Genomic DNA, 14,559 nt, shown 5'->3' on the forward strand with positions numbered 1-14,559 from the left:
AATCACTAAAGACACTGGACAGGGCCTTGTTGTGTAAGTCTCCCTTTTAGCCACCTCTGAAGAGTGATCCATACCAGTCTGTGCTAGAGTTGGGCCTCAGCTGTGTAAAAGCAGGCACAAACAAGTCTGTGTCTGATCTGCTTGCCTTTTATGGTTAACAGAGAGAAACAGGCACTTCTAGGTCATGATTCATCTTGTCCAAATGCAGGCATCAAGAATAATTCAGTAAATCACACTCTAAAACTGCTTATTTCTCTCCGCTATAATGGGAAATTATAAAAGGAGGACAAAGTGATTAGCTTATAAGCTCATCAATGTCTCCAGGGAGGTGAGATGAACATCCTACAGGCCTAAGGCAGGTGTTGATCTCTGGAGGGTCTTACCCCTCTCCATTGCTTAGGAAGGAAGTCAAAGGCAGGTCACTATCTTAGACTATACTTGACTTCTAAGTTAATAACATTAATTTAAAAACACTCCCATCCTGAATCTGTATCTGCAACTAATAAACAACTATTTTTTTGTGGAACCGGCCATTGTCCAAAGGAGCTATCAAGGATTCAGGAAGCAAACACACAAAAATTTCTGAGCAGTTTCACATTTAAATGTTTGGTATTTTATTTAAAGTTTTTTATTTTAAATTACAAGTTTTTTCCTTTGATGATCAATTTGTAACTCAAAACAGAACAGATTAACTCTCCTGTAGTGTTGGCAGGATTAACCTCAGTACTCTGATGGCAGGGAGGTGGTGCCTGGCTGGTTGAGGGCAGGTTTGGACCCTTCCTCCATAACTCCTTTATGGCATCGATTTCTTCTACTTCAAATTCTTGTTTGTCCAAAACTTGAAGAGTGAGAAGATTGCCTGCTGGAAATTATCTCCAGACACTACATAGAGCAGTAAATTTCCAATAGTATTTAATGCTGCTAAAGGTTTAGCTAAAACAAACATAAAAAAGATTGTTTTCTTCACGCGGCAGCTAACTGGCCGTACTCGGATCTCCAGCCGCATCCCTCGAAAGACGTGGAAAGGGAGGAAGCACACATAGAAGACCACCAAGAGGACAACAGCAAGTCTGCGAGCCTTTTGTTTGTAGAAAGCTTGTGTGTGAGGCCCAGTGGCCAAATTGTAAATAATGAGCACATAGCACAGAGTCACCGTCAGCAAAGGCAGGAAGAAGGCAAACACAGTCAGTATCCAGTTATACCAACGACTAGTCTCGAGGTCGTCAGCAGTAGCCAGGTCTGGGCAGATCGTCCTGTTCTGCTTATGACTTGGGGCTATCAAGATGGCTAAGGGGCTGAGGGCCACCAAGGAAATCATCCAGACAGCTATGCAAGTCACCACTGCCCATCTCCGGTTCTGAAGAAAAAGGCATTTAATTGGGTGGACGACTACTAAAAAGCGGAAGATGCTGAAGCAGCTAAGGAAGATAATACCACTGTACATGTTGAAGTAGAAACAAAAGTGAATAAACTTGCACATGAAGTCTCCAAAAATCCAGTTATTTCCATTAGCAGAGTAGTGTATAAAGAAAGGAAGTGTGGCTACATACAATAGGTCAGTGATAGCCAGGTTTAACATAATAATGGTGCTGCTTTTCCAGGGCCTCATCTTAACTAAGTAAACAAAAATTGTCACAATGTTCCCAGGGAAGCACACCAGGAAGATTAGGCTGTAAAGGATGGAGAGATAGGATTTCACCTGCAAGAAATCTTCGTCCTTGCAGCTTGTCAATGGGTCTGAGTGGCCTGTCTGAGCAGTAAAATTGCTGATGAGTTCAGATGCCATGTTTGCAGAAATCTTCTTGAGGCTTTACAAAAATCAGATGTTTAGTTTTAATTGATTTGTTTGGACAAATGCTTTCAGTCAAATTTTTTGTTGCTGAAGAAAATGTCCTATTTTAAGAAGGCATAGCAGTGAGAGGAAATGAGGATCTGCTAATATACCCAGTCTGACCTAGATAACCCCATTCAAACGTTTAATTTCACCCTTTCACTTCCCTTATTTTGATAATCATTTGGTTTACTCTTGCTTTATTTAGCCTCCTACATTGAAGGTAATTACTGCTTATCTGAAAACCTTCAGGAGTAGGAAGCACAGATTTAGAGAGCTAGAGGGAGTTTGGGCTTTGCAGGACTGTGAGCTAGTCTTAACCTTTCAGAAAGCAGAACCATACCCATATATTATCTTCATTAATCTGAGCTACTCAGTGTTTTGTGCTCATGACCCAGAGATGCTACTATGGTTTCATGAAAGCAGAAAGATGTTAGGTTCAGAAACAGATCTCAGGACCCGATGCTTTGTAACCTGACAGTCATGGCTTGTTCCCTGAATGTGATCTTACTCACTTGGAGTCATCAGAGTATAAAACTAGTATAAATGTTTTGGTTTGGGTTTTTTGTGTTGGTTTATGTTGTTGTTTTTTTGGTTTGGTTTGGTTTTGAGTTTTGGGGGTTTTTAAATCAAGTTTCATAATGGCATCACAATTATTTAGATTATTAAAGACTGTTTCTCAGAGGGCAGAGGGAGTATGGAAAGCACAGGTATTGAGTGAAGGTACTGATCTCGCTTCTCATTCTGTGTGAATTTGAGCTAGACAAACTTGTCTCTGAAATGATTTCGTGTCTGCTATAGCCAATTTGGATCAATCCACAGTGAGTTCACTACATAACCTTTCTTGGTAGTGTTTTAACCTGAAAGAATGGGAATCAAGGATGAAAATCATCAGAAAGTTAGATGCTTAAAGTGGATCTAGTCATCCTAAGCCCTGCTTTATCATCAAGGGAGAGATGTAAGTCCCTCCAGGACATAAGATATCTACGCATAATTGAGGTTTCTAAGATAAATTATTTACCCTTTTGGCATACTTATTTCTTTCCATTGAAACTAAAGGTGGCTAGTTCAGACCTGGATATATATCAAGTGAGACGAGGTGTGCCAGTGTGTGTTTTCAGCCTCTCAGGTGAGCACCACTCCTCCAGATCATAACCAATTCCATGTGAGAAAATATTTTTAAGTGATTTCATAAAGTGCTAGACAGGGTACTGTAAAGCCTAGATCCTCTCTCTTGTCCCAGAAACAGTCATTAAATTAAACCAGTGCTACATCATTGAACATCCAGGGTGAAATTAACACATAAAAAAAAAAAAAAAGAAAAAAGACAGAATCGTACCTTATTCAGTCCTGGAAATCCTGTGTATAGTTTTTGACGTGATTCAGTTAACAGCACTTTGCATGTTACCTGTATGACTGTTTCTTCATTATCCCAATGACTAGTAGAACATGACCAATTTGCTCTGACAAAGCCAGTCATTAAAGCTGGAACACAAACAGGAATCATTTGATCATAACCAGTCAGAAAGATGAGTATCACTTTGTTAGTCAGGAGCACTTCAGAGGGAAATTTGAACAGTATCCCCATAATTTAGTTAAAACACTAATGCATTTAAACATGAATGTTAGCTCTGGTATAGCAGCTTTGCAGTCAAAGATGCTTTAGGAAAAGGCCATGAAGTTTGTTTTAAACAAATCCAGATTTACAATTGCAAAAGTTAGGGATATGCACATTTTCTCTCTTTTCTGCTGCTCAGTGATACCACTGTCACCCACATTTATGCCTCTCACTGGTATATTTCAAGTCAAGTTAGATAAAATTTACCAGAATATTTGATTCAGTCCCAGTTTAGCTTTCTTGCACTGCTGATCACTTCTTCACCACAGTCTTGAACCCTCAAAATTGAAAATGAAGAAATACTGCTTACCTGAAAACTTGCAATTCTGCTTCTCCCTTTGATATTGCTTTGAGCAAAGAGCACTACAAATGAAATGTATTTATGTCTTCCTTACAGTGGAGCAGGTTTTAATATGGCTTTGCAGCCATATACATTCACTCCTTGTCTGACTGAGACTCCATGTGGCCATAAATTAGGAAACTGGTAGAAAACCTCAGTTACTGGCTCAGGTATCACGTCTTAGACCTGGGTGGCTGGAGGAGTCCTCGTTTGCCCTCTGGCATTGCTGTCTTGCCTTCAGTGGGCAGATCGTGCTTTGCTGGCAGCAGTTCTGTGTGCTGAGGTAGACCTGTAGTATTCAAATAACAGCAAATCACATTTAAATTAGCGTGTATGTGTGCATGCATGTGTTTATAAAAGGGAAAATTAAATTTATTCTCCATTTCCTGTGAAGTGAAACCTGATCACCAAAGTGAATAAGGCGTGTTGCCATTTCAAGGTCAGGTAAAAAGTGTTATGACACACTGTCTTCATTAAAACTGCATTTGTAACAAAGTACAATTTTCATCTCATGTGAGGAATGAAGGTTTCTTTTGGCATGATGTGCTTTTCAGGAACTGTGGCATACACTCTGCTAATTTTTGGTGAATAAAATATCTACAGTGTGTTGGCTGGTTATTACTGGGGTAGCTGAAGTTGCAAACTTGTTTTCTTTTGAGCTTTTGCTTTTGGGCTTCATAATTTGCAAGAACTGCAATTTCCATGCTTCTTGAACCAGAAGACTGTTCTTGAATAAAAATCTTAATATTAGCTTAGCTCAAGGAACAAGATCAAAAGATATTATTATTTTAAAAAAAGTTGTAGCATCTTGAAGTTTAAAACTGTAGGTTTCAATCTCTGACCTTGAAACCTGGTCCATGTAAAGAGGCCTCAGATGCTCAGTGTGGCTGGAAGCCTTTCTGCCTTGGTGCATTTTACAAGTCAAAATCACTGATGAGCTTGTGATCCAGTATTAAATGAGCAAGCTTTCACTTCTGAATATTATGTATGTTAGTGTAGTTACTGAGCACCACACGTAAGAATATTTTTCAGAAGACTCTCTTGACTCTCTTTGAGTGCCTGTACTGTGGGCATGAGTTGGAAGCAGACTATCTGTTCTGCTAATCATACTGCAGGGAAAAGAAAGAGTGGGAGGCAATCGGGACTGGGGTAGCAGGAAAGTTTGACAACTAGAACATTATCTATCTGTTACCATTAGGGAAAGGGCACCATCTTTGCTCTCATCTAGCCAAGCTTTTCTCTAGGTCAATGCCCAGAGCACTTTTAAAAAATGTCCGAAGTTTCTCAATAATTGTAAAATACACTGTCATGTACCAGCTCAGGGATCAGCAACTGTTTAAATAGCTGGGGTAGCAGGAAAGTTTGACAACTAGAACATTATCTATCTGTTACCATTAGGGAAAGGGCACCATCTTTGCTCTCATCTAGCCAAGCTTTTCTCTAGGTCAATGCCCAGAGCACTTTTAAAAAATGTCCGAAGTTTCTCAATAATTGTAAAATACACTGTCATGTACCAGCTCAGGGATCAGCAACTGTTTAAATAGCTATTACCCTGTTCCTAGACACTGCATGTGTCATTAGAAACCATTTGTATGAGGCTGTAGTGTTACAAGCACAGAGGGAGCTAATTATAGTTAGGGATCATTTAATGCATCCACTACTTAATCCATTATACCCCTGAGCAATAGGGAACCTGTGCAGCAGTGGTCAGATTTTATCCTTCCTTGGCAGTGCCTGAGGTAAAGCAGAAATGGGTTTTCCTGGTGCCACGACCCAGAACTGCCAGCGATTTGGGGCACTGGGGTTTCAAACAGGCACTGGGGTCACCTCTGAATTTCTGACTCTGGACAGGAAAAAAAATAAAATAGCCATTTTCAGACCAGTTTTGAGAGACGGCAACTAGTAGAAGGTCATTCATGCAGAGCTGCTCTGCATGGATATGGAGCTATGCTCCTTAGCTTACCCAAATCCTGTCTCATCATCAGCTGCAGAGCCTGTGTGACTCCTGCCTCCCCCATCCTCCCTGCACCCTTCATTATGCTTACAGCAGCTCCCCATTGCAGAGACCTTTGGAAACACTGGTTTCAATTGCGGCTGTACAGCTGGCCCTGGGGCTCGTGTCACGCACTTGGGAAATGTAGATAAACTAACAAGGGCCACATGCAAATATCTGATTTAAATGGCTTGTCTGGCATCATGTAGGATTTCTGTGCATTCAGGCTGATTTGGCAGTGTGGCTTTCAACTCTGCAGTCCATGGGCCTTTTCTCTTTACCAGCTGTTTCTCTGCCTTATGTTCATGGATCTTTTAAGTCTGCCCATTGGTAGACCAATGTGATCCTACCTAAAAACAAGGTCCTTTTTGTGCTTCAGGGCTATCCTAACCCTGTTCCTCTCTGCAAGCATTGGAGGGAAATCAAAATGCCCTGTAGTTTCACAGCCAGCTTAAGTGGCCCTAATTGTAGGCTACAGTCAAAAGAACTGACAGCACCACCTCCCTCCTCTCAACTTAAACCACCTTGTCCATGTCCCCAGTGCTTGTGCAATCATGGGATGTGTTGGACAAGTGAGCTGACTGACACCAAAGCAGTTTTCATATTCTTGTGTTAGCTTTCAACTTTCTGGCACTGTGGTGAGGGGCAATGGCTCCTTTCATGGGTGCATGGGCTCCAGGGCTTATGGTAAGCAGCGGTGGGGACTGACCAGGGGCAAGAGGAGTACAGCAGAGATAGACTGGCTGGGGCTGGCAGTGAGGTTGCACATGGGTTACTGCTGTGGAGTAGTATTGCTCTTGTCCTTACTGGCAACAAGCCCCCCTAAGCTGAAACTAGTCTCCATCAATGCTCTCCCCAGAGACAGCACTCATCTCTTGTTTCAGCAGTCTTCCAGACAGTCTGAACTGATTGGTCAGATGGGCTGTCATTTTCCCTAATTTGATGAGTATTGTTAAGAATTGCAAAGACTAATAATCCAACAGCAAAATGCTACCTATTTGCACCTTGAAACAACCATTATAAAATCCTATAGAGTTCATGTGCATATATAAACGCTGCTTTTGGTCACTGTATAAAAGACTCTGGAATTATTTGGTGGCAGGATTATTAAAGAAATATTTCCTCTTGAAACTTTATTCTAGAGGCTGGCTCAGTTATCACAGTGTGTGTGACACAAATAGGATCATCTTTTCATACTGTATATTTCTTTTCTGTGATGGCAGGGTGAACAGCATGCATAGGATGACAGATGGGTTCATCCACCTGGGCCACAATATCTGCTTCAAAAACTTCCAGTCTGAAATACAGAAATGGAGAACAAAGCCCAATATTTTTATTTTGCTCTGTGGCGTTACAAACAATGTCTCTCCCTTTTGAATGGGCTGGCTGTTAGCTTTTGCTGGCATTGGGGTGGAACAGGTCATAGCAGGGCCTTTGTGGTGTCTCAGCATCACTGCTGAACTTGACTGTAATTAGGACTCACAGGCATGAGGGTCCACAAACTGCTCCACCAGCACAGGGGCCAGTCTCATCTCATAAAACCTGATCTAAAATCCACAGGCATGAGTGAAAGACTCCTTTCAGAGTCAGACCTTTGGACATGACAGCACCTGGTGCAGTGCAGTAGAAATAGCTCTGATTAATAATTATGCAGGAAAACAGGCAGTTTGTTGGACAAGGGCTAGGCTCCAGAGAATTAAGAACTTTCATTATATGTTTTACTTTTGGTTCAGCAAACAGATAATCTTTCCATGGGTTATTTCCCTTAGCAGACATACATTTGTTTGGCTGATCTTACTCTGTGTGTGATTGAATACCTAATTACAGTTGTTATCAGACCACTGTTGGGAGATGCTCAGTTCTGTTGAGAATGATATCGTCTGTCTTCATCACATAGGGAAATCAACTCCAGCTCTCCCTTCATATTTCTCCCCAAGATAGAATGGTAAGGGTAGCTTTTTTTTAATCCCTAAATGCACTGTAAGTCTAAATTAATCACAGTTAAATTCTGCCATCTAATTATGTAGGTAATAGAGACTGTTAATGAAAACTTTTGGAAGGGGATATTTTACCTTAGGAAAATTGCATATATAATCTGGAATATAAGCAGTGCTGCTGCCATATCAGCTGAGTAGAAATAGTTCAATACACTTCCAAAAATAGCCCCTATGTATCTGAGGCACTATTTTATGGCTAATATTAGTTCTTGAAGTGAATTTGTGCTCAACGACTACAGGGCATAAAAGATAAAATCTGGTGCAGCTTTTAGATAATGGCTGAAGTTGCAGAAGATGAGGTGCCCCATGGGAAGTGGGGAGAGGAAAGACAATGGGACAACTTACCTGCTCAAAGCCAGGATGTGCTCAGGTACGTTGATACAGCATTGTCAGGACCATAAACCAGTGAATAAAAAGCACCACAGGAGCACCCAGCTATGAAGTGGCCTTAAACATAGCAGCTGAGCCAGTTAAAGTTTTCCCAGCAGACACTAAAAGCCAAACAAAACTCATCAGAGATGTGACAACAGTTGTAATTGTTTTAGGTAATGGGGCATTTCCTGAAAATGGCCCAAGTCAGTCGGTCTGAAACTAGAGAGGGACAATTTGCAGCCTTGTTATTTTCGACTTTTTTCAATTCCAAGATGAAGCAGCCTCCTCGGCTTCCAGTAATGAGTCAGTACAGGATTCAGCAAAGGATGCTGCTAAAGTAGCCTCCAGTGTGCAAGTTAAGTTTTTAGCCACTGAAGGCATATTCTGTTGCGGTGCTGTTGCTCTTGTAATTTGTTTGCAGGGTGCTGTGGCATGTGAAGGAAAGTCTGCCCTTTGCCTTAGGTCACTCTAATAAAGTTTTGTCTTCAGAAAGTGATATGTAACATCACAGCCCTCTACACATGAATTTAATATACACAATGAAAGATGAGACTTTCCAATAACCAGATAGCATTCCCTCTGATAATACAACCTCTTAGCTAATGCCTGGCTCTTAGCAGAAGGACCCTAAGTGGTCCTGCTACAACCATCTCCCCTGCCTGCTCCTACCCACACCCCTAACCCCTTTGGGCCCAGTTCCTAACTCTTGAAATTCCATTTGCACTTTGGAATTGTGCCTTTTCCAGTGGGAATGGTGCCAAGAGGAGCACAAGCAGGACAGTGAAGGGAGCTCAGCCATGTAGAACACACTTCACATTTCAAAAGTATCATTTCTCTCCCAAGATCATCTAATTCTTGTCTTCACATGATCACTGAAATTATAAACTGGTAAATTAGTTGTTTCTATTACTAGTGCATGTTTCTGATAAGGTAAGGCAATTATCAGGTAGAATTTTCATATCATAAAGCAATAAGCAGAAATAATTCTCACTCAAAGTGAAATTAGGCAGTTACTTGACAAAATAGACACAACCAGAAATCCATAAGGAACAACTTCCTTTGTTTTCAGGCACAGCTGTACAACAGTGAAGGTGTTCAGGCTCCTCATCCCAAACCTTACCTATTCCATTCCTCCTGGTGGAGAAACTCCTCTATTGGCATGGGAGCATGAAGGCAGGTCCCCCTGCTCCCCCCCTGAAGGTTGGGCAGGTCTGCCAGCCTGACCCTGAATATCATGCAATTTCCCTGCTTTTGAAAGAGTCTTGGGCTCTTTAAATGATGCTTATATTCTAAGTATTATTATCCCCAGGCAATGAAATGGCTCTCCAACAATTCAGGTTGGGTGGAGGTGCAGATCATTGAAATAGCGTTCAAAGATATGCAAACTGAACCTGTGGAATTCATACTTTTGTGTTTCTTTTCTTTTTCTTTTAATCTAACCTTTTTCCTCTGGCTATTTCATACTCATCTAAGTCAAATATATGAAAGAGAGATGCTATTCTCTCCAGAGACTTTCTCTTGCTTTGCCTTTCTATGCCACCTTTCACCAAGTGTTTCAGGGTCACTCAAGGGCTTTGATTAATCTTCTCCCTCTGAGCTTTGCAGGACTTGAATTAACAGAGCACTGGGCTTACCCACCTCACGTGGGTTGGCTGGGGAGCTCTGCTACATGCTGATGTATCATTTTTGTCTCAAGACATGAGTTTCAGCTAAAACACCAGCACTCTGTTAAATGTGGGTGTCATTCTGTTGTATTTATCAGGGTTTGCAATAGCAGAGAAACAGGGAAGGAATTATATCACCATGGGACAGAAGACAACACCACAAACGACAGATAGAAGAAGTTCTGTGTGCTTGACCCTGGCTTTTTACTTTTGTAAAAGAAACAGTTTAGTAATTGCTGATAAAATTAAATTACGTGATGTGGTAAAGGATATAAAAAATACTATGCCCTGCATGTTCAGGCTGTTTGGGATCAGGTATTTTAGCCACGACTCTACATTTTGTCAACACACAAATCTCCTGCTGCATATTGTCATGATGGAGTCTGAGGAGGGAATGTCTGACCAGGCTTTTGCACTGGACTTTGCACATCATATTCTAAGGAGGGGTAAACTGGTGCATTGCCACTGGCTTTGAAGACAAGCTAATCCACCCCAGCAGAGTATCTAATCCATTGTCCTTCATGGCACAGTCACTGTGAACAGCCAAGCACAAACATCTCCCCTCTCTGAGGAACTATCTTGGTGCATGCAGTGAGATGCTGGTCTCCTCTGAATTCCTCTGTCCTGATTCAAAGGGGTTTGCCCATGGCACTGCAGGAGGCTGGGTAGAAGGAAACTCCTCAAGATGTGCAGTCCACCTGTTGACCCAGACAGGATTGTATCCTTGGCAGTCCCAGCAGGTGCTTTTCCAATACCTTTTAAAATTTTCTCTCTCAAACTGCTCCTCTGCTTCTCTGTGCCCAAAGGATGTGCTGTCTCGTGACTGGCATCTTCCCAATCTAGTTCTAACTGGAGGCACTTTGTAGGTCAGATGTATGATCACCATCAGTTTTCCTGCAGTGGTCCATCTCCTAGACTGAACAACTCTCAATCTCAAAAACTTATTATTTGACTTTGTTTTTCTGAACCTCTGTCCAGCAGAACCCTCTTCTTCTTGAAGTGTAGTGTCAGATCAGACATGCCACCCCAGCAGACACGTTACAAACCCAGAAGGGTTAATCATCCTATCTGGAAGTTTGTGCTCTTATTTCTACCTCCCATCCTGCTGTTTGCCTTTTTCATAACAGCACAACATATCTGAACATATGTTCAGCTTATGACCTGCACAGCCCTTTGATTCTTTAGTGCAGTACTGCTGCCTAAGCAGATAGTCCAGATTTGTGGAATTTTGATTCATTTCCTGCAAACATAAATTTTGCATTTGCCCTCATTGTATTGTAGCCTGGTTTTTCAGACCATTTCTCCAATTTCTGTAAATTGCTTTGAATCTAATGCTGCCAGCCAGCAAGCCAGCAGTCCCTTCACTTGTCATCTGCATGCTTAAAGGGTATACTTTCTACTCCATTGCCCAAATCACTAGTGAGTATAATAAGGGTAACCTCACTGCATAATCTGGACTTGGATGGAAAATTTTGTCATGCTAAACATCCTAGAGCTGAGCCTTGCACTTCTCTCCCAGAAAGTCATATCAGTATTATCTGTGCCTGGAGTAGCAGCTTAGCCACAACTCCCAGCAACACTGGCTTTTGTGCAAAATCTGAGAAAAGAAGCAAGATTTCTTCTCAAAAATACCAAATTTTGTGTCTCTTGTGTCCCCTTTCAGAGCATTCCAGATGAACACTTGCTCCATCCCAAGAAAGGAACAGGACGATGCTGGACCATCCTGACGGACAATGCAGCAGATCTCTCCTTCCCACCGTCATCAGCTCCCCTGCTCTGTCTGGGACAGCTTGGTTAGCTGGGAGCTACCCTGCCTGTGTGTGTGTTGCCTACTTAGCTTCTGTCAACATCTTTGACAGATTCAAGACATTCTCATGAAACATCTTGATTCCGTTGATTCGGCAGTTTGCAGGGGAGAAGCATTCTGTCAGAAATTATTTGATTAGCTGAAATCAGCATGTCTGATTTCTTCCCAGCTAAACTAGATACAGAGACAGTCAATCCTGTTTCAGGAAGCAAATGAATCTCTGATCTCAGGCAGGGCAATTTTTTTCCTGATATTCTCCCTCAGTGGTTCACATACATGGATAATATTCAGCACTAGCATGGCAGTAGCTGGATTGAGCTGAAGTCTCCAGGACAGCAAGGATTAATTGCTGATCACTTTGCTAAGTGGCAGTAGAGTATCGTGTCACTTCTACAGGCCTGGGTTGAGGACAATTGTACACTCATTTAGGTTGGAAAAGACCCTTTATATTATCAAGTCCAACCATCTACTGAGCACTGCCAAGTCCACCACAAAACCATGTACCAAAGTGACACATCCACATGTTTTTTAAGTACCTTCAGGGATAGTAACTCTACCACTTCCCTGGACAGCCTGTTCCAGTGCTTGACAACCCTTTTGGAGAAGGAATTTTTCCTAATATCCAATCTAAATCTCCCCTGGCACAATTTGAGGCCATTTCCTCTCATACTATCAGTTGTTACCTGGGAGAAGAGCCTCACCTTCACCTTGCTGCAAACTCCTTTCAGGTACGTGTAGAGAGTGATAAGGTCTCCCCTGAGCATCCTTTTCTCCTGGCTAAACACCCCCATCTCTCAGCTGCTCCTCATAAGACTTGTGCTCCAGACACTTCTCCAGCTCTATTGCCCTTCTGTGGACACACTCCAGAACCTCAATGTATTTTTTGTAGTGAGTGGACCAAAACTGAACACAGGATTCAAGGTGCAGACTCAGCAGTGCCAAGTACAGAGGGACAATCACTTCTCTAGTCCTGCTGGTCACAGTATTTCTGATACACACCAGGATGCCATTGGCCTTCTGGGCACCTGAGCACACTGCCAGATCATGTTCAGCCAGTACCTCTCTCTGAGTGGGATGCCTCTTGGAGCTTGGGAACCCTCAAGTCTTGAAAGTGTGTCACTGATGACAAGGCCTAGGCTGATACCCCATACACACACATTCCTCTCAAGGTGAAATCCATGTCTGTTGAGAAACGTTAAGGCATTTGATGTGAGTATTTCACTGAACCCAAGGGGAAATTTTGATGAGTACCTTTACATACATAGATATAGATGTATGCATCTCTCTTTGCCTGTTTGTGTGTGTGTGGATTGATTATGTTATGAATGTTGCTACTGTATTATATCCTTTGCTCTCCTTTACTGATTGTGAGCAGAAACATAGTGACAAAGCCCTGCTTTTCTTGCTTTATGTATTTACAGAAACAATTTTTATTATTTTTTATTGTAGCAGCCAGATTAAGTTCTAGTTGGGCTTTTGGTCTTCTATGTTTCTCCCTGAATATCCTCACAACATCCTTGTAGTCCTTCTGAGTTGTCTGACCCTTCTTCCAAAGGTGATGCACTCCTTTTTCTTCTGAGTTCCAGCCAAAGCTCTCTGTTCAGCTAGGCAGGTCTTCTTCCCTGCTCACTCACCTTTTGGCACATGGGCACAGCCTGCTCCTGCACCTTTAAGATTTCCTTCCTGAAGAATGTCCAACCTTCTTGGACCCCTTTGCTCTCAGGACTGCCTGTGGAGGGACTCTCTCAACTAGGCTCCTAAACAGACCAAAGTCTGACCTCCAAAAGTCCAAGGCAGCAGCTGTACCCCTTCCTTACTTCTCCAAGAATCAAAAATGCTATCAATAAATTTATCTACCAGAGAGGGCGTGTGCAAGTAATAGAAAGAAGAGTTCAGCAGTGATATGGTTTACTCTTTCTTTGAAGACCTGGTTGAGAAGCTACTTAGTATACAATTTCATCCACAAGTATCTTCAGCTCACCTGCTTGACAGCAGAAAGGTTTAGTGTGGAAACTTGCGCTGAAGAGATGATGCATTTCACAGACCCCAGAAAGACAGCAACAAAGAGGACTTACAGTACAGCTGAATACAGATATGTGGTTTCAGCTTTGTTAAATCATGGAGCCTTCAGTTTCTCAAAAAACCTCAAAATCAAATGGAAAAGAGGGCTCCAGAATAAAGGCCCTCTCTCTCTATTTCGATACCTTTAATTCCTGCAAGAAAAGGAAATTTTGTGCAAAATTTAGCATCAACTGCCCTGCTGAGGCAACTACTTGGTGAAAGAGGACAGCTGCTGAGATCCATCAGTTCCTTACCAAATCCAGCTTCTTGACTCCCTGAAAGAGAGATTTTCTACTTGTCACCTGCTGTCACTGTCACAGACTTTTGTATAACAGTAACTCTATCTTCAATAAAATCCATCATTCACACCAGACAGAGAATATATAATTTAACCTCATTTGGCATGGCTGTATTTCAGGATTAATGCTTCTTCTTTTGTCCCCAATATTGTGCTGTGAAAATCTCTTTGCAATGGATTCACATGCTTTAATGCACTGAAAATACATGTGGCTGCCTGAAGGGCTCCTTTCTTTGGCTCATTAGGGCCACAAATGTAATCCTTCTCTGGGCACATCTCCTGTTTAGACTTTAATGTGACAACTGTTGAGACTTCTGCCTGTAGTGCCACATCTCACACAGTTTCATCAACTCACTTGACTGGAGAGAGAGTCATTGCCACCCACAAGACCGTGTGGGACCAGAGATGGGCCCCATCCAGAACAGAGAGGCAAAGTTTCCTATCAAAAACCCACATCTCTTTTGGAGGGAGAAGAAATTATGCAGTGCTCGTGGTAGCAACCATTGCCATGCCTGTCTTCCAAAGTACAGTTAATTCAGCCTTTGATTATCCTACCTGTGGGACATGTCCCAGCTGCA

General features: G+C 42.1%; 1 protein-coding gene and 1 pseudogene across 1 annotated transcript; both read right to left on the reverse strand.

Moving 5' to 3' along the window:
• Nucleotides 1-811: 811 nt before the first annotated feature.
• On the reverse strand, nucleotides 812-1,786 carry LOC103811024 (2-oxoglutarate receptor 1-like). Its single transcript, XM_009083967.1, has one exon. The coding sequence runs from the start codon at nucleotides 1,784-1,786 to the stop codon at nucleotides 812-814; it is 975 nt and encodes a 324-aa protein (XP_009082215.1).
• Nucleotides 1,787-6,973: 5,187 nt separating this feature from the next.
• The window catches only part of LOC103811026, a 17,533-nt pseudogene continuing 9,947 nt past the window's right edge, over nucleotides 6,974-14,559 (reverse strand).

This window comes from Acanthisitta chloris, unplaced genomic scaffold (assembly GCF_000695815.1).
Source record: "Acanthisitta chloris isolate BGI_N310 unplaced genomic scaffold, ASM69581v1 scaffold13381, whole genome shotgun sequence".
NCBI classification, from domain to species: domain Eukaryota; kingdom Metazoa; phylum Chordata; class Aves; order Passeriformes; family Acanthisittidae; genus Acanthisitta; species Acanthisitta chloris.